General features: G+C 37.7%; 1 protein-coding gene across 1 annotated transcript in view; it reads left to right on the top strand.

Moving 5' to 3' along the window:
- The window catches only part of LOC134372524 (thyroid receptor-interacting protein 11-like), a 52780-nt gene that overhangs the window by 12770 nt on the left and 21825 nt on the right, over positions 1–18185 (top strand). Inside the window, 10 exon segments of the mRNA XM_063089996.1 lie at positions 331–609; positions 2519–2587; positions 7305–7470; positions 7947–8309; positions 11418–11455; positions 12028–12118; positions 14785–14937; positions 14940–14990; positions 15531–15956; positions 15959–18036. Coding sequence (XP_062946066.1) covers positions 331–609; positions 2519–2587; positions 7305–7470; positions 7947–8309; positions 11418–11455; positions 12028–12118; positions 14785–14937; positions 14940–14990; positions 15531–15956; positions 15959–18036 — 3714 coding nt within the window.

The following is an 18185-nucleotide window of genomic DNA, read 5'->3' as shown; positions in this document are numbered from 1 at the left end:
CCTAAGAAATTGCCCATAGTACCCCATACATAGACGATAGCAAACCCACATTTAACTGAGAAATTCATTGCTTTAGTTAACATGGGAGTGAAATTGTGATCTTATACCATTTGAAACATTATCTGTGATTTCACTCTCGTGATAATGTTTGTTTTTTAAATAACCATGTTATGGATAGGATGTTATAGAAGACGTGGGTTCAGTTAACAGAGTACCTTTATCTGATAATCTTAAACAAATTATTATACCTTTTAATATTATTAATTTATAAAAAGGTTAATATGGTTATTTTAAAGTACTTTCTCTAAAACATGGATTATAAATATATAGGTAGAAATCAGCTACCATAAAGCAAGACAGATTGCGCTACAGGATCAGTTGCTGACACTGCAGTCAGCCTTTCAGTCAGTACATTCAGGAGCTGGTGGTATACCAGCAACCCCTGCATCTTCTTCATTCGGTTGTGGAATCAGTCATCATGCCTCAGCTTTCCACAATGATGACATGGACTTCGGAGATATTATTTCATTACAACAAGAAATAAACAGATTGTCAAATGAAGTTTCAAGACTCAAGTCTGAAGTTGGCTATTGGAGGCATATTGCTCAGGTAGGTAAAATTAAAATACTGATGTTATATGAATAGATATATAGAGAGCTCTTGGTATTAGAAAGTACTGTGGGCTAGGAAATAGTAAATCTGTGCTCTAATTCTGCCAATGACTTTCTAAGTGATTTTAGTCAGGTTGTTTTTCTCTTTCAGCCTTAGTTTCCCTTCTGAACAATACTTGGAAAAATTTTTCCAAAAAGAATTTAAAGAAACATCCATTTTTAAAAACTAAAATAAAAAGTTTCAAGTCCAGGACTCAAAAGAGATAAAAATTGAATTGCTGTTGATTGAACCAGCACCTTTTCCATTGGAGTCCCTGAAGGCTTCTCTGGTGGAAACATCAGGAGTATGAAGCACCATGTTTGATACTGCTTGCTTAGATGATGTCTTAGGTTTCTTTTAGCTCTAGGTATGTGTAAAGTGCAAACTGATAATTGGATTATAAAATAAGTTATTTTGTGTTGTTTCTCATGCATTAGAAATTAAATCCTTTCTATTTTGGGCTGTAAACTTTCTCCCAAGGAACACTATTTTTCTTACATATTAGAGTTAATGGAGTTTGTCAGTAGACATGAGACCTGGAGTAAACTGGAGCACTGTTCATTTGGATTTAATTTTTATCAGTGTAGAAAAAAACAAAGTATTTAAATAGACTATTTTTCTATCTTTTTGTGAATTTGATCTAGTTATGTAAAGGAGAAATCATCCCAATTAAAATGATCTCTTTCCCAAGTTGCTAGACAGTCCCAGTACCCAAAATAAACCTTAGAAAGGCTGATTAGTTTGTCCATCTTATCTCCAAAAAGTGATAGTTCTTAAACTTTGTATCTGTAAGAATGTCCTGGGGAACTTGATATTGTAGATTCTCTGGCCTGTCTTCAGAGATTTTGATTCAGTAGCCTGGGAAACTACATTCAAACAAATAAATACTCCAGGTGATTCTGATGATCTGAGGAACACATTTTAAGAAACACTGCTTAGGTAAGATTTCAAAGGGAAGAGATGGGTTTTTGTGATGTTCACATTAGCATATCTTAAATGTTTTACTGTATGACAGATCTGTGCTGAAATATAAATGTGAAAAAAGTTGGGACCTTTCAGGACTTATTTTTCTAGCAAGGCATAATAAAAATTATTTGTATTACACTTTACAAGATGCTTCCATATGTATTATCACAATACATATTATGTTATCCTGATGACTATGTGACAAATTTATTACTTCTATTTTGGAGATAAGGAAACTAAAAGTTAAAGTAATACACCCATTTCCACAGTGATTAAGTTATGATTCAAGAACGTCTTTTGACTCCAAAACCTGTGCTCTTTCTATTATACTGTGTTCCTTCTTTCAGCCCTAAGCAGCTTTTAGTTTATTAACATGCTAGATAGTAAATGTTAATGAACATAAATGACCAACATACAGCTTTGAATGAGAAGAATCCAAAAGTTCTTCAATTTACTTGTCATACCAAAAATTATTCTGTCTTGGAGTAGACATCTTCTGGGTAACATCATTTAAAAAAGGTTTTTACTTGGATCATTGTTAGCATTAATATTGGGTAATTTCCATTTTAGAAATTTCCTTTTAAAAAGCTGCTCAATTATCCTCACATTTGCATTTTGTTAAGCTAAATGAAATATTCTATGATTTTTTCTTCTTAACATTAGCTATTTTATAAAACCATTGTCTCTCCAATCAGTTAACAAATTCTCAAATATGATACCTTTTATTTATTGCATATTGCTATTGTACTAGGTTCTTTAAAAGGTGCTTGGCATTCATTAATCATAATCTGCCTGAGAAATGCTCCTTTTTTGAAAAGTATCTGTTAATAAAGTTAGTTTGCAACTTCCTATTTAAAAAAAATCAACGTAATTATTTTCTAGTTCTCTTTTTCTGATCTAGACTTCTAAAGCACAAGGAACACATAGCTCTGATCAAAGAGAAATCTTCAAACTGCAAAATATCATTAAGGTAAGTCAGATTGCTTATTCACAGTTGCTATTATACATCTAAAATCTTACTAATAGCATAAGCCTATTAGTCTGTTTTGTATTGCTATAACAGAATACTTGGAACTGGGTAATTTATAAAGAAAATGAAATTTATTGCTTACAGTTTCTGAGGCTGGGAAGTCCAAAGTCCATCTGATGGTGGCAACAGTGACCCAGGGGTCTCACATTGCAAGACGGTGGAAGCAGAGAGAACAGAGAGAAAGACAGACTCTCCTCTTCTTTTTAAAGCCCTCAGAACCACACCCCCGACCACCAGTTTTAATCCATTCACTCCAGCGTGGTCCTACAATCCAATCACCTCCTCAAGGCTCCACCTTTCTATTACCATAATAGGATTTCCCAACCTTTTAACAGTCACAGTGTGGGCTAAGTTTCTAATACATAAATCTTGGAGGACACAATTCAAGCTTCAGGGAATTTTGGGGGGACGTAATTCAATCCACTACATTCCACCCCTGGCTCCCCAAAACTCATGTCCTTTTCACATATAAATACATTCATTTCATCCTCAAAGTCTTAACTTGTTTCAACTCAAAAGTCTAAAGTTCAAAGTCCCATCTGTGAAATTCAAAACAAGTTATCTACAATGGTGGGACAAACAAAGTGTACATATCCCCATTCCAAAAGGGAGAAATAGGCCAAAAGAAAGGTGTAACAGTTCCCAAACAAGTCTGAAACCCAGCAGGGCAGGCATTAAATCATACAGCTGGTGAATCATATGCCTTGATTCCATGTTCAGTGTCCTCTGCATGCTGGTGTGCGGGTTGTGTCCCCAAGTCCTTGGGCAGCTCTAGCCCTATGGCTTTCCTGGTTGCAGGCCACACTTCAGCTCTACCAGGCTGGGGTTCCAGTTTGGTAGCTTCACAGGTCTGTGGCCTCCATGGCGGTCCCACTCTCCTGGCTCCAGTAGGCATGGAACTTTTGGGGTTTTTCTGCTGCAACTCTGACCCCACATTTCCACTTAGCATTGCTCTAGCAGACTCATTGCAGTGAATCTACCCCTATGACAGATCTCTTCCTGGGGTGCCCAGACTTTTCCATACATCCTCTGAAATTGGGGTGGAGACGCCCAAACCTCCACAGCTCTAGCATTCTGCAAGCATGCAGACCGAACACTGTGTAGATGCCACCAAGGCTTCCAGCATGTATCTTCTAAACCTGCAGGTCCAGCTACACCCGGGGCCAGTTTAGCGATGGCTGCAGCAGCCGCAGCAGCCAAAGCCGCTAGGGTGCTGGTGCTGGAAGCAGGTTCCCGAGGTGGCGCTGTGCAGCGATCCTCTGGAGGGTGCCTCAGGCCTGTTAGTAAAAGTCTCAGTTATGAAATTATATTTGTTTCTTTTTTTAATGTTTTGTATTCTCTATTTTTTATGACAAGTAAGGTATATAAAAATCTCTTTTGAAAATCTTGTGTGTGTATTTGTGTGTGGCTGGTCACAGGGATCCAAAATCACTTGATTTTGAACATTTATTAGTTAGTTTATATTTCATAAGTCTCTACACTCAACTGTATCTCATAAAACTATCTTTATTAAAACAGAATTCCAAGGTTATTGAAGTTTCAAGATTTCAGATTAAAGGCTATTGACAAAATAAAATGCTAATATTATTCATTTTTAATAATTATTTTTACTTTATTGGTAAAATACTTTATTGCTACTTTGTGTCAATTATTATATTTCTTTTAAGATCATTCTTAGTTACATATATTTATTGTGTCAATGAATTGTTTTCAGTGTCTAAATTATTGTCAGATACAGAATTTTTAGTTTTTGCTTTTATTTTTTTTTTTTTTAATTTTTATTGACTCAAAATTGATTATACATATTTTTGGGGTTCAATATTGAGATACGTTGATCAAATCAATATTACTAGCATATATATTGTTACAAATCATAATTATTCTTTATGCCTCTTGTCCAATCTCTCCCCATCCCCCTCTTCCTCCCCCTCCCCCCTCTAATTACCCTAGATTTCTTCTCTCCTTCTGAAAGAATAATGGGTACTTTGTTGATTTGTTTCCTAGATGATCTGTCCAGTGCTGACAGGTGTGATCAGGTCCCCCAATATTATCATAGAACAGACACTTCCTCTCTCACTCTGGATTGGGCTTTGTGGAGAGAGACATCCTCCTCCTTTCTTTATGTCTGTTGGTGACTCTCCTTGTGTCAGTGCATTCCAGCGGGTGGCGGACCATCTGTGTGGTGGTTGTGGCATCCAGCTGCTTTTGCAGTAGCTATGGTTATTTTAGTGGCTGTGGTGGGCCACCCACATGGAGGTGATGTTTTTGGCATGCTCCTTGGTGCTGGCAGTGTGCCTGGTTGTGGGGAGTGTCTGGTCCACATCTTCATGCCTTGGATCCCCACCTCCATACCTCAGGTCCCTGGGTGGGCCCCAAGACACTGGCATGGTGTGCCTGGTTGTGGGAGAGGGGCCCAGTCCTCATCTCCATGCCTCAGGTCCCTGGGCAGTCCCTGAGGTGCTAGCATGGTGTGCCTGGTTGTGGAGAGGGTCCGGTCCCCAGCTCCATACCCCAGGTCCCTGGGTGGGCCCCAAGGTGTTGGCACTGTATACCTGGTTATGGGCACGGAGTCCGGTCCTTTTCTTCATGCCTCAGGTCCCTGAGTTGGCCCTGAGGTGCTGTCGGCATGCCTGAATGTGGGAGTGGGGTCCAGTTCCTGGCTCGAAGCCTCGGGTTCCCAGGTGGGCCCCAAGGCGCTGGCTGTGTGAGTGGGTGTGAGTGGGGGTCCTGTCCCCGTCTCCATGCCTCATGTCCCCAGGCAGGCCCCAATGCACTGGTAGTGTGCCTGGGCCAGAACGAATTTTTCATCCTTTGCTTACTTCTAAAATGGGGGAACTTCCTGTGGAAACCAGTACTTGAACTCTGTGGTTGAGCTAAATTGCTGCTTTGCTGCTGTTTCCCTAGGGAAGGCTTTTTGTGCAGCTCAGGGTTTAATGGCTTACCTTACAGGTACTTCCAGCTCTCTGGAGACCCAGTGCACCTGGGTTGTGTAGAAACTCTGACCTGGGCCTGAGTTTTTTCATCAAACTGCACCCCCTGCAATTCTGCATTCCCGACCAGTCTCCTCTGAGTGGTCCTGCACTGATTGGGAGGGTGATTGGCTGTCCTTCCTGTGTCCCAGTGTTCTCCTGGTGGGCCTGTCTTCCCCACCACCCATGCTTCAAACACTTCCCATGGGACGGGCCATGCACCGGTCCCTCGCGATGACTCACTGGCCTCTGAATGGCTCCCTTTTTCCAGCTGTTCTAGCTCCTCACTCCTGTGTGGGTCCACAGGAACCCTATTAATGGTCTTGCTGTCCTGGGGGCCACCAAGTCCCCCTTTTCCCCTGCTGTCTCCAAGTAACTCCATCTGAAGGGCACAGCTGTGGCTTCTGCTGGCTCCTGCTCCGTGCACTCAGCAGCTTAAGCATTAAAGCAGTGATGACCTGAAACTCTCAGAGCAGTTTTTTCTTTTTCTCATCGTGGTTTCTCCCACCTTCATGAACTCCGTAGGTCTCTCCTCCTTTTCCCCTGAGCTCCAGTGGCCCCAGCTTGGCTGATGTTACATTTTTATAGTTCTAAATTGGTTGATTTGTGGTAGAGTGACGCTGGGGACTGTCTATTCTGCCATCTTGACTGGAACTTTCTGCTTTTATTATTATTACAACACTTGTTTGGGTGGGTTCCAAAGTCTGACCTGTGTTTGAATGTTCATTTTGCTATTTACCGTCTGTATTACTTTGGGCAATTTACTTAACCTTTCCAGGCTTCTGTTTTAGCATCAGTAAAGTAGATGTCATCATAATGCCTACCTTGTAGGATTGTTTTGAGGTTTATATTTTTTATTTTTATTTATTTATTTATTTGAGGTTTAAATATAAAGCTGTTAGCCCAGTGCTGGCACATAAATAAGTACATAGGATTAAAGAATACCTATACTTATTTTCTCAGGAAGTAGAAGCTAATTTATAGATGAGGATTCTTGGTTAGCAGCAAAAACTATCTCTAGCTAAGTAAAGGAAAAGAGGATTTACTGGAAGGAACTGGTGTAGTCCATCCAAAGGACTGGAGGAAGAGATGAGTATTCTGGCCACAGGAAAGACAGGAGTGGGGACAGTTTCAGGAATCTAGGTAGTGGGATACAGCAGACAGACTCTTGAAGGTGCAGCTATCATAAAGCTTCCCATCCAACCAATTTCTCTCTTTTGAGGACTCAGCTCAAGATCTAGGTTCCTGGGAGACACTGGTCTTCTCCACTTGGGTAGCAAGGCACCTTGGTTGACAATTTGGAATTCCCATCAAGACTGGTAGATAGAAAGGCTGAGTGAGAGGATGGGGATAGTAGGATAACAGATACAGATTGGCCAGAGGGTTGATAGCTGGTATTGGTGGAATATGTCATTAGGAAAAGATATTTTTGCTTATCTTTTGTTTCAGTGTTTTCTTGCTGGTGTTCCCTCTTTAAAAGTAGAAAAACTGTTTTTAAGGCCTAAGAAGGGAAAGGGTGTAGTCTTTCAGAATTGTCCTAATTTGGGCCTTGTGTTTAAATTCTTTTCAGCCTTGACATATTCAGAGAATTATTTTTAATAAAATGGACTTTCAGACAACAGTAAAATAAATAGCTTAGGTAAATTTATTGATCATAAACATGGTTAACTTTGTTTTTATTTTTTAAGGAACTTAAACAGAACCGAAGTCAGGAAATTGATGACCATCAACATGAAATCTCAGTATTGCAGAATGTTCATCAACAGAAATTGACACAAATGCATCGTCAGTATCGCGAGGGATTAAGCTACTATGAAGAACGAATTGAAGAACTCAAAAACCTGTTACAAGAAGGTTATTAGTTTTATTAATTTAACATGTTAGATGACATACTTAAATGACAATTCTAGCACTCTGAGACAAGGACCCTGCTATAAATTTGCACTAAGTTCTAAAGAATGAGTAAATGACTAGCTCTACTTGTCTGCCAGAAATTTGCTATGACACCACTACTTTCAAGATTTTGCAAAAATGGAAAGGTCCTTTTGCATTTGTGGTAAATAGTTATTATTCATAGATTTGTTTTTGCATTGTTTGGTGGTCATATTTTACTTTTTTCAAACTCAGGTATGTAGGTTTTTTAGTAGTTGATTCAAATCCTGTGTTTCCCCAACTTTTTATTTATTTAAACATGCTTAGTTTATTATAGTAATTTAATTTTTCTTTTTAAGCTTTTCAAGTTCTGAACTCTTAAATCTTAGTTGTAAATAGCAAGCTATTTACTTCTTGATTCTTACCATTTGATATCCTTGACTTTATCTATATTCTAGGTGGCTCAGAAGTTACAGGAACTGATCACTCTAAAATCTACGAGATGCAAAAAACTATTCAAGTTCTACAAACTGAAAAAATGGAATCTACAAAAAAAATTGAAGAACTTGAAGATAAAATAAAAGACATAAATGAAAAACTATCTTCTGCAGAAAATGACAGAGATGTTTTAAGGAGAGAACAAGAACAACTAAACGTGGAAAAGAGACAAATAATTGAAGAATGTGAAAGCTTGAAACTGGATTGCAGTACATTGCAATCATATGCTATGAAGCAAAGTGATTGTGTAACAGAAAAGGAAAGAATTCTTCCACAGAGTCCATCAGTGGAAGAAGTGGTCACACTACATCAAGAACTGCCTGGTATAAAATGTTTGGAACTTATTTCAGACTGGTATTTCATTGCACTCTAGTTGTTTTTAAACACTTGAATAAATGAATACTTCTTGGAAATGGAGTATTCATGGAAACAACTTTGAGTAATTTGAGAATTGCTTGTTTTGGATTCAGTGCCATAGTTAATAATAGATCACAAATAGGAATTTTCTCCTAAAAGTGGTTAAGTATTGCCTTGGTGCTTCTCAACCTACCTTCATTATAATTTTATTTACATGTAACTCATTGATTTAGGAGGCCGTGCAGATATCTGAGAAAAGTTTATGTACATTGACATTTTGGGGAGGAGGTAAAGGTCTGTTTCTTGTAATCTATATTGAATACTTCCTGTAACTCATCAGGGCCCAAACCCTCCAGTTAAGGAATGCAGTCTTTCTTCTTCAAAAATCTGTTGGTACCTTTTGAAATGATATCCTATATCGAGCAAAGGCCTGAGTAATAAGAGCCATAGATCTTCTGCCATTTTCCATGCTAAAGATGATATTTATAGTATTGGATGAAATACACCGGTATGCAGTCATGGCAGGAAAACATAATGGGAACTCTTCCGCTAAAAAGATGTATTTCATTTTGTACTTTGTCCTTCTCTCACACTATCAGCTCTCACTTTTTGAACTCACTCATTTCTGCTCTGGAGGTTTCCAGCCCTTGTGTGCTTGTGACACCCCCACATCGGTATCCCTCAACCAGTTGTTTATCATGAGTTCCTGATCTGTATATATCAGATGGATTTTCAAACTAAAGTTTGAAGTAAAGTCACCGTGTCCTTTTCCACCTCCTCTTCCTTTCCCTAGCTTAGTGATTGGTAGCATTTTCCAGTCTCCCAAAACAGAAAGAAGTCATCACCTAGCAAGTCCTGTAGGTTCTGTTTCCTTAGCTTTTCTCTGATTCAGTGATATTTTCGGATTATATCCCATAGGAGCTCAAGGGTTTCTCACAGGTTCAGCAGTCCTGGGAGCTGCCAGGCAGGCAAAGTGCAGTGGGATTCTGGACTTCTTTCTCATTTGGCTTCAATCGAAGTAGCTCTGCTCTTTTTTTAAAAAAAATTATCTATCATGTTGGGCGATCCATATGAGTTTATTTGCTTAAAAAACAAACCTAGACTTTCTCCTTTTTTCCATTTATGTTGCCATGGAATTACTCCAGCCAATCATAATTGCTTTTTGCCTATGTTAACTATAGCAGATCTCTTAGTGGAGCAGGATGATATAGTGGTTGAGAACCTGACTGGGTTGGAATACAGCTCTATCGCTAACTAGCTGACCTGGGACAAGTTAGTTAACATCTCTTTGCCTTGTTTTTTTCACTGACAGCATTGAGATAATAATAGTAACTTCCTTACAGTTGTTGTAGTAGTAGTGAGGATTATAAGAGTTAGTTATTAGCTGCACATTCCCTTTAGAACAGTGTCTGGCCAATAGTGTTATAAAAGCATTAGCCATTTTTATTCTCTGGTCTCCATGATTCCTTCTTCAATCCATTTTTTCCATTCTGCAGCCAGAAAAATTTTTCAGAAATGAAAAGCAAGCTATTCCCTTGCTTTTACCTTTTTTTTATTTGGTTGCTGACTGGTTTGGAGATCTGAACCCCTTGACCTTAGTGTTACCAGCACTGTGTGCCAGCCAACTGAGCTAAACAGCCAGTCCTTAGCAGTTGTAGTCTCTCATGTGGGAAGATTTAGTTATAATTCTTTAATTTATTTTTGGGGCCCCTGGCCAGTATGAGAATCCAAACCCTTGAACTTGCTGTTGTAATACCGTGCTCTAACTGAGCTAACTGGCCAGCCCCCATTCCCATGTTTTTAGTACTTTGTGGTTCCCTGTGAACTTCAGGATGAAGTCTGAACTTCTTAGTTGGACATGTAATGTCCATCATGATCTGGTCCCCGTCTGCCTCTTTTGTTTCCACTCTTCCCATCCTCCTCACATTCTGAGCTTTAGCCATATTGAACTTTCTATAGCTTCTGAAACCAATAGTGTTGTCACTTTGCTCTGTTGCCTTTGCTGGTTTCTCTGTGTGGAGTGTTGCCATGTTTCTTTTAGCTAACTCTTACCATTTTGATTCAGTATGGGTATTACCTCAACTGGGGGGTACCAAGCACTGCCACTTCCCTGGCTCCATTGGCTCCCCCTCATCTGGATTACGTGTTTGCCTTTTTTTCTCTCACAGCACCTTGTACTCACTGTACCACACTGTATTGTAATCATATATTCACTAGTTTTCCTTCCCCTCTGAATTGTAAGCTCTTTGAGAGCAGGGACTAAATTTTTACATATTGTTGTCTAGCACCTGGCCTCATGGTAAATATTCAGTATTTCTTTGAATGAATGTCAAATGTATTACCTCAGCTGAACTCATGGTATTGTCTTTGTGTTCCTCTTCCAGAATCTCTTCTATTTATGGATCTATCTATACTACCAGATTGAATGGTCTTTTTATCAACAATCGTGTCTAAATCACTTTAGATAATTGATACTATTGTATTGTTGTGGTATAAATATATGTTTATTGCTTTTAAGGGTTTTTTTTCCCTTCAGTCTTAGACCTTTTGCTGTTTCCTGCTACCCAAACTAATTAACTCATTTTGAAATGTCGTTGTTAGTAGTTTTGTCAAGGTGATAACTTATGACTCATTCAGAATATAATAATTGTTCTTTCTTAGAATTTTCCATAGAATTGGATTTTAACATTTTTTTTTTAAGATGACCACTAAGGGGATCTTAACCCTTGACTTGGTGTTGTCAGCACCACGCTCAGCCAGTGAACTAACCGGCCATCCCTATACAGGGATCTGAACCCATGGCCTTGGTGTTATCAGCACCACACTCTCCCAAGTGAACCATGGGCCGGCCCTTAACATGGCTTTTAACTGGCATTTATATTATGATTTCTTCGGTATAATCAACATAGAGATACAAAACAACAAAAATGCGCTTCACTTGGAACTGTTAGCACTTGTTAATTAAGCTTATAAATATACTTTGTTTTAATTGGGTTGCATTTCTTAGTTTAATATAGGAGATAATAAGTTATTTTAAATTATTTTAATGTCAGGTTCATTTGTTGTTTTTACAGATGCTGAAAATGAAATGAGACTGAATAGTTTAAACCAGGTAAACTCATTTTAAGGGAGACAGTTTTTGACATTGGTTTACCAAGAAAAAGTATTTCGATTTATTATAGGTGCTTTTTTTTGTTGTTTCACAAATTCATGTGAATTTACCCTAAGAACTTTCATTTCAGTGATTTTATGTTCGCTGATTAATAAACCTTTTGCATCACAAATTGACATAATTTAAAAAGTTCCATAATTGAAAAATACAGGTATATCTTTTTGAAGATTAATTTGACAAATGTATGTGTGTAGAGACAGTGGAAACAGATCCTATACCAGTGAGGAATGCATTTTGATTTTCCTTGTTGAATTCGAGGAGTTGTTTCTATTTCTAATAATTACAAGTTATTTTGTAAATAAATAAAAATAAGTATATGTATATATTTTAATATAATAAAGAGATCTATAAGAATGTCTAAAACGAGTGGCTTTTAAGATGGTTCAATGTTTAATTCTTATAATTTTTATATATCACTAAAAATATTAGAAACACAATTACATAGTTTGCCTGCTTTTTTGTAAACTGGAAATTTCTTGTTATCTGAAAACACTGCTTTAACATTTTTGTAGGATAACAATCTCACTGAAGACAATGAGAAACTTAAAATGCATGTCCAAGTTTTAGAAAAAGAGAATTCATTATTGAGCCAAGAAAAGATGGGTGCTGTAAAAATTGGGGCAGAATTAAAATGGTGTGTCTATTATAGTTTACAACTAATGGCCAGTTTATATCAAAACTGAGAGTCCTCTGGATAAAGCTGATCTCATTGATGCTTGTCAGGCCAGGTTGAAATACCTGGACAAGGTTAAGAGTATGAGAGACTGGCCCGAGTTTATGTTTAGAGATAAGCCAGTAGGCACACAGACGTGCGCAGAGAAGATAGGTACAGGCCCTATTTTGGTTTCTGATGAAGGCCTGACAGCAGCCGCATACACAGGTGGGTCGAGAGGTCTGCAGGGGCATACTGTAGTAACTGTAGCTATGGCTTATGTGCTCCAGAATGTGTCCATTGTGGATTTCTTTGTGGTGAGGGGTTAAGAGGGATAGTTTCAGTGGTAGAAGTAGGGTCTTGTATATGTTGGTAGCAAGGATGGAATTCTTGTGATTAAAATTCTGTATGGGGAGAGGTGTTCTTAGGTCTGTACCACTTGACAGTAATTCCTTGGCTAAGGCAGGTGCTTAAATATGGGACATTTGTAAGCTGGTGTTAAATTAAAGGCCAATGTCTGGATTCAATTTAAATTTTTAATTTATTTTAAGTAATACATGTTTACTTCTATATGTATTCAGTAATACTCGTACATACTGAAAAACTTCAGACAGAACGAGTGGCGTATCCTTTGCTTGGCCTTTCCCAGAGGTCATCTCTTTTACCGCTGTTATATCTTTTCAGACTATATCTATGCATGTATGATTTTATATATAAAGAGATTTTTTAAAAATGCTTGTCAGCATTCTAAAATTATTGTTCTTACATACCTTAACATTATATTTTCATCCTCTTTCTACATTAGTATATAGGCAGTGTTTCTCATAGAGGGTGCCATTGGCATTTAAGTGAGAAGATTCTTAGTTGTGTGCACTGTCCCATTCATTGTAGGATCTTTGCCCCCACTTTTTATATACCCACTAAATGCCAGTCACTTTTTAAATTACTATATTATAAATGAGGATATTTCAAAAAGTTCAAAGAAAGATTCATATTATCTTTTAATTCTATTCCGCAAATTTTTTGAAGTACCATCATATATTTTCTCTGTTCTGTTTCTGTTCCCATTGTATTCTGCTGTTTATCTGACTGGCCTAGGTATATTTTATAGTTTACAGACTCTCTGCACATATTTGGTAGGGCCTGTAACATTTTCATGATATTCTTGGATTCCGTAGCTATTCCCGATAGCTGTTTCTCCTTTCTTTCGATGTTAAGTAGTCCATTCTAACTATTCCTTGAGTTGTGTCTGCTGTGGGTCTGCTTACTGATAAGAAATACCAGAAGACACCAAGGTGGAGGGTTCAATCCCTGTACAAACCAGCCACCAATAAATAAATAAATAAATAAAATAAAAAAGAATGCCAAAAGTACCTGCAAAGCTGTATGTCCTCTTAAGATCTACCTGAAAAAAATGTGTGGTTCTCCTAATTGAGCAGATAACAGACAGTAGAAAGATGTAAGAGAATGCTATTTTCATCTTCCAGTTGTATTCAAAATAAACTTTTGAATCAGAAGGAAATGAGAACTGTGTGCATTGCTCTGAGACAGCTTTTATTGGTTTCTTTTATAAGGTATAAGGCTTTTTATTTGAAGGAATTTGAGACTCTAGACATCACAGAAGTTTAATTTTAAAAAAATCTCTGTCAATGGGCCGACCCCACGGCTCACTCGGGAGAGTGCGGCGCTGGTGGTGCTGAGGCTGCAGATCCTACCTAGGGATGTCCGGTGCACTCACTGGCTGCGCATGGTGCAGACCACACCATGCCAAGGGTTGCGATCCCCTTACCACTCAAAAAAATTTTAAAAATCTCTGTCAATTAGAGAAGGCTTTATAGCAATTTATAGTTTATCAAAAAACCTTGTAATCAGGTTGAAATAATGTTGAAGCATAGAGAACTGTACCACTTGTGGGATTTTGGAGAAAAGCATTAAATAGCTAATAATGGACAATAAAATGTATATATTGATACATCTTTATGTCAGGTTTGAGAGAGGGGAAACTTGTCTGTGCTCAAGTTAGAAGGTAAAGGAAGGAAGGAGGGCACTTTTTTTGGATCAAGAAAAGGTTCCACTTTCTGACAGAAGCAAGCAATAAGGGGGATTCCTTTAATGAGGGAAAAGAAGGCTTTTATTTTCTAATTAGAGAGGATAAACTTTAGAGTGAATGAGTGTGGATTTGTACATTTTTATTTAGTCTGTGGGTGTTGACTGGATGTTAGGGAATGGAAATGAAGAGAGCTGGAAGACTTGGACATTTTGCAAAGTATGTATGTGGAGGGAGAAGAGCAGATAAAGGGAAGCAGTGGTGGGAGTGGGAGAGGAAAGACTCAAAAGGGGAAGGTTGTGTGTAAAGAAGCTGAAGCTACAAGACAAAGACACTTGTTGCATCTTGTCTAGGGTTATAGAAATGTTTTATTTGAAGCTGCAAATAAAATTGCAAATTGAATAGAAGTGTTGAATTTTATATTTCATTATTGAGGTATTAGTAATGTTTCCGATAGAGAGAATTTAAGATAGATTCCAAGTTTTGTTTATTTATATGTTTTTATCTTTTGGTGTCTCTTCTTCGGTTCACAGTATATGATGCTTTTTTCCCCTTTATCATTTAAGGAAGAACTTCAGATATCACTTTTAAAACTGAACAATGACTATGAAGTAATGAAAAGTACAGCTGCAGAAGATATGAGTTTGGACTCCGAATTACATGGCTTAAGACTTAGTTTGGAGGCAAAGGAACGAGAACTCATTCAGAGTATGAATGAAAAGGAAATGTGCTTTACAAGTTAGGAGAATTGGACAAACAGAACCAAGAAATTACAAAGATAATGTTATATTAAACACAGTGAGGTAGCACATTTTACTCGGCAGACTGACTATTGGGTTCACATGTAAAAATGATGGACATAATTTAATTTAGTGATTTAACTACTATTTTAGTTCACTCATGCTCTACTCATAGAAATTGCCAAATACTAAAGTATTTTTGGCTTTACAGACCATGTAGTCTCATTTGCAGCTACTCAACTCTGCTGTCATGACAGAGCGTGGCCGTGTTTCAATACAATTTTATTTACAGAAACAGGTGCAGGCCTGATTTGGCCTCTAAGCTGTAGTTTGTTGACTCCTGCTCTAGGGTTTAAGAGTTGAAAATAAATAACATATATTGTTTCCCTTCTTCGGTAAAATGGACTTGCTGTAAGATATAAGTAAATACCTGTGTAGGGGATGTTGGGATAGGAAAAAGGTTGTTTTTAAGAAAGATTAGAAATATCTGAGGATAATTCTATTATGTGTGAAATTTTTTTATGTACTAAAATAAGAAAATTTTGTAAAGTTACCATGCAAATTAATTTTTCTTTCAGCACCTTATTTTGATAAAAGATCAGCTATCAAAACAACAAAATGAAGGAGATTGCATTATCAGTAAACTGAAAAAAGATCTAGATGATGAAAAAAAGATAGTTCATCAACTCGAGGATGATAAAATGAACCTTACTAAAGAGTTAGACACACAAAAAGCAGAGTTAATTCAAAGTGAGCTGGTCCAGAATGACTTGCATTTAATCAAGGAGGCACTTGAGGATAAAGTAGAAGATTTAGTAGGTCAGCTAAGTAAATCACAAAAAAATAATTCAAACATCCAGAAGGAGAACCTTGAACTTAAGGAACATAGTAGACAAAATGAGGAAGAGCTTTCTAGAGTCAGGAATGAGTTAACTCAGTCTCTTAATCAAGACTCTAATAGTACTTTTAAGGATAACTTACTTAAAGAAAGGGAAGCTGAAGTTAGAACCTTAAAGAAAGTCTTTCAGAAATAGAACAGCTCAATGAAAATTTACAGAAAGTTGCTTTTGATCTGAAAATGGAAAATGAAAAGTTGGTTTTAACATGTGAAGACGTAAGACATCAGTTGGAAGAATCTGTAGCAGGGAACAGTCAGCTTTCTCTGGAAATAAACACTATTGTGGAGACTCTAAAACTGGACAAAGGACAGATAGAAGCAGAATTGTGTCAGGCTAAAGAGAGGCTGTTGGAAGAAGCAAGCAAGTATGAGCAAAACATTGAAGAACTATCAAATGCACATAACTCGAGCACCTCTGCCTTACAGCTGGAATATGTGTGTTTAATTCAACTCAGTCAAGAGAAAGACTTTGAAATAGTAGAACTCAAAAAGCATATTGAGCAAATGGATACCGATCATAAAAAAACTGAGGAAATTTTGTCATCTAGTGAAGAAGAGCAGAAGCAATTGACAGAAGTTATAAAGGAAAATGAACTTTTTATTGAAAAACTTAACGAAAAGTGTCCAGAGCTGCAGGAGGAATTAGATAAATATTCTCAGGCCTTAATGACAAATGAAATTTTAAGGCAGACCATAGAGGAAAAGGATAGAAGTCTTGGAGCCATGAAAGAAGAAAACAGTCATCTGCAAGAAGAACTGGAACAACTCAGGGAACAGCAGAGTCAAGCTGCACCTGTGGCTGAGCCCAAACCACTTGATAGTATTACAGAACTAGAATCGGAGGTATCTCAACTGAGTATAATCAAGGGTCATCTTGAAGAGGAAATTAAACATCAACAGAAGATATTTGAAGATCAAAATCAGAGTAAAATGCAACTACTTCAATCTTTACAGGAGCAGAAGAAGGAAATGGATGAGTTTAGATACCAGCATGAGCAAATGAATGTCACACACACCCAGCTCTTTTTAGAGAAAGATGAGGAAATTAAGAACTTGCAAAAAGCAGTTGATCAAATCAAAACCCAGTTGCATGAAGAAAGACAGGACATTCAAACGGAGAATCCTGATATTTTACAAGAAACAAGAGTTTAGAGCCTTAATATGGAAAATGGAAGTGAAAAGCATGATTTATCTGAAGCTGAAACTGAAAGATTGGTGAAAGGAATAAAAGAACGAGAACTAGAGATTAAACTTCTAAATGAAAAGAATATCTCTCTAACTAAACAGATCGATCAGTTGTCCAAAGATGAGGTTGGTAAACTAACTCAGATTATCCAACAGAAAGATGTGGAGATAGAAGCTCTTCACGCTAGAATTTCTTCAGCTTCCTACACCCAGGATATTATGTACCTTCAACAGCAATTGCAGGTCTATGCTAGGGAAAGAGAACAAGTATTAGCTGTTTTGGATGAGAAGACTAGGGAAAATAGCCATCTAAAAGCAGACTATCAGAAAATTATGGATATAGTTGCAGCCAAAGAAGCAGCCCTCATTAAGCTGCAAGAGGACAACAACAAATTGTGCACTCAACTGGAAAGTAGCAGCCAAGATATGTTTAGAGAAACTGTTCAGAATTTATCATGTATCATTCGATAGAAAGACATTGAAATAGATGCATTAAGTCAGAAATGTGCGACTTTATTAAAAGTTTTACGAACATCCAGCACTGGTAAAGAGGCTGGAGTTGTTAAGAGTAATCAGTTCGAGGAGCTTTTACAGGAACGGGATAAATTAAAACAGCAAGTACAGAAAATGGAAGAGTGGAAACAGCAGGTGATGACCACCGTGCAAAATATGCAAAACGAGTTGGCTCAATTTCGGGAACAACTTGGTTGGCTTCAGGCAGAAGTTTTGGTTGACAGTGATAGTAATTCTAAATTACAAGTGGACTATACTGGCCTGATCCAAAGTTACAAGCAGAATGAAACCAAACTGAAAAGTTTGGGGCAGGAATTAGCAAAAGTTTCGCATAGCACGGGGCAGCTTTGCAATACTGAAGATCTTCTTTTAGGAAAACTTGATATTATTTCATCCCAGCTCTCTTCCGGATCATCACTGACTTTCCAGTCAGCACAGTCTCTTAGAGCGAGTAAATCTGATATATCAAGTGAATCGTCTCAGTTGCTTCAATCATAAAAATGATTTCCTTTTTATCTTTTTCTAGCTACTGACACTTATTTTCTTGAACAACAGTTGTGGGTGCCTGATGAATGGACATCCTTGTGCGCATACGCACCTGTGTGCATGCACACACCCCCCCACACACATACATT

Source organism: Cynocephalus volans, chromosome 3 (genome assembly GCF_027409185.1).
Source record: "Cynocephalus volans isolate mCynVol1 chromosome 3, mCynVol1.pri, whole genome shotgun sequence".
Taxonomy (NCBI): Eukaryota; Metazoa; Chordata; class Mammalia; order Dermoptera; family Cynocephalidae; genus Cynocephalus; species Cynocephalus volans.
Note: the sequence above shows the minus strand (reverse complement) of the source record. Positions and strands in the feature narration are given on the sequence as shown.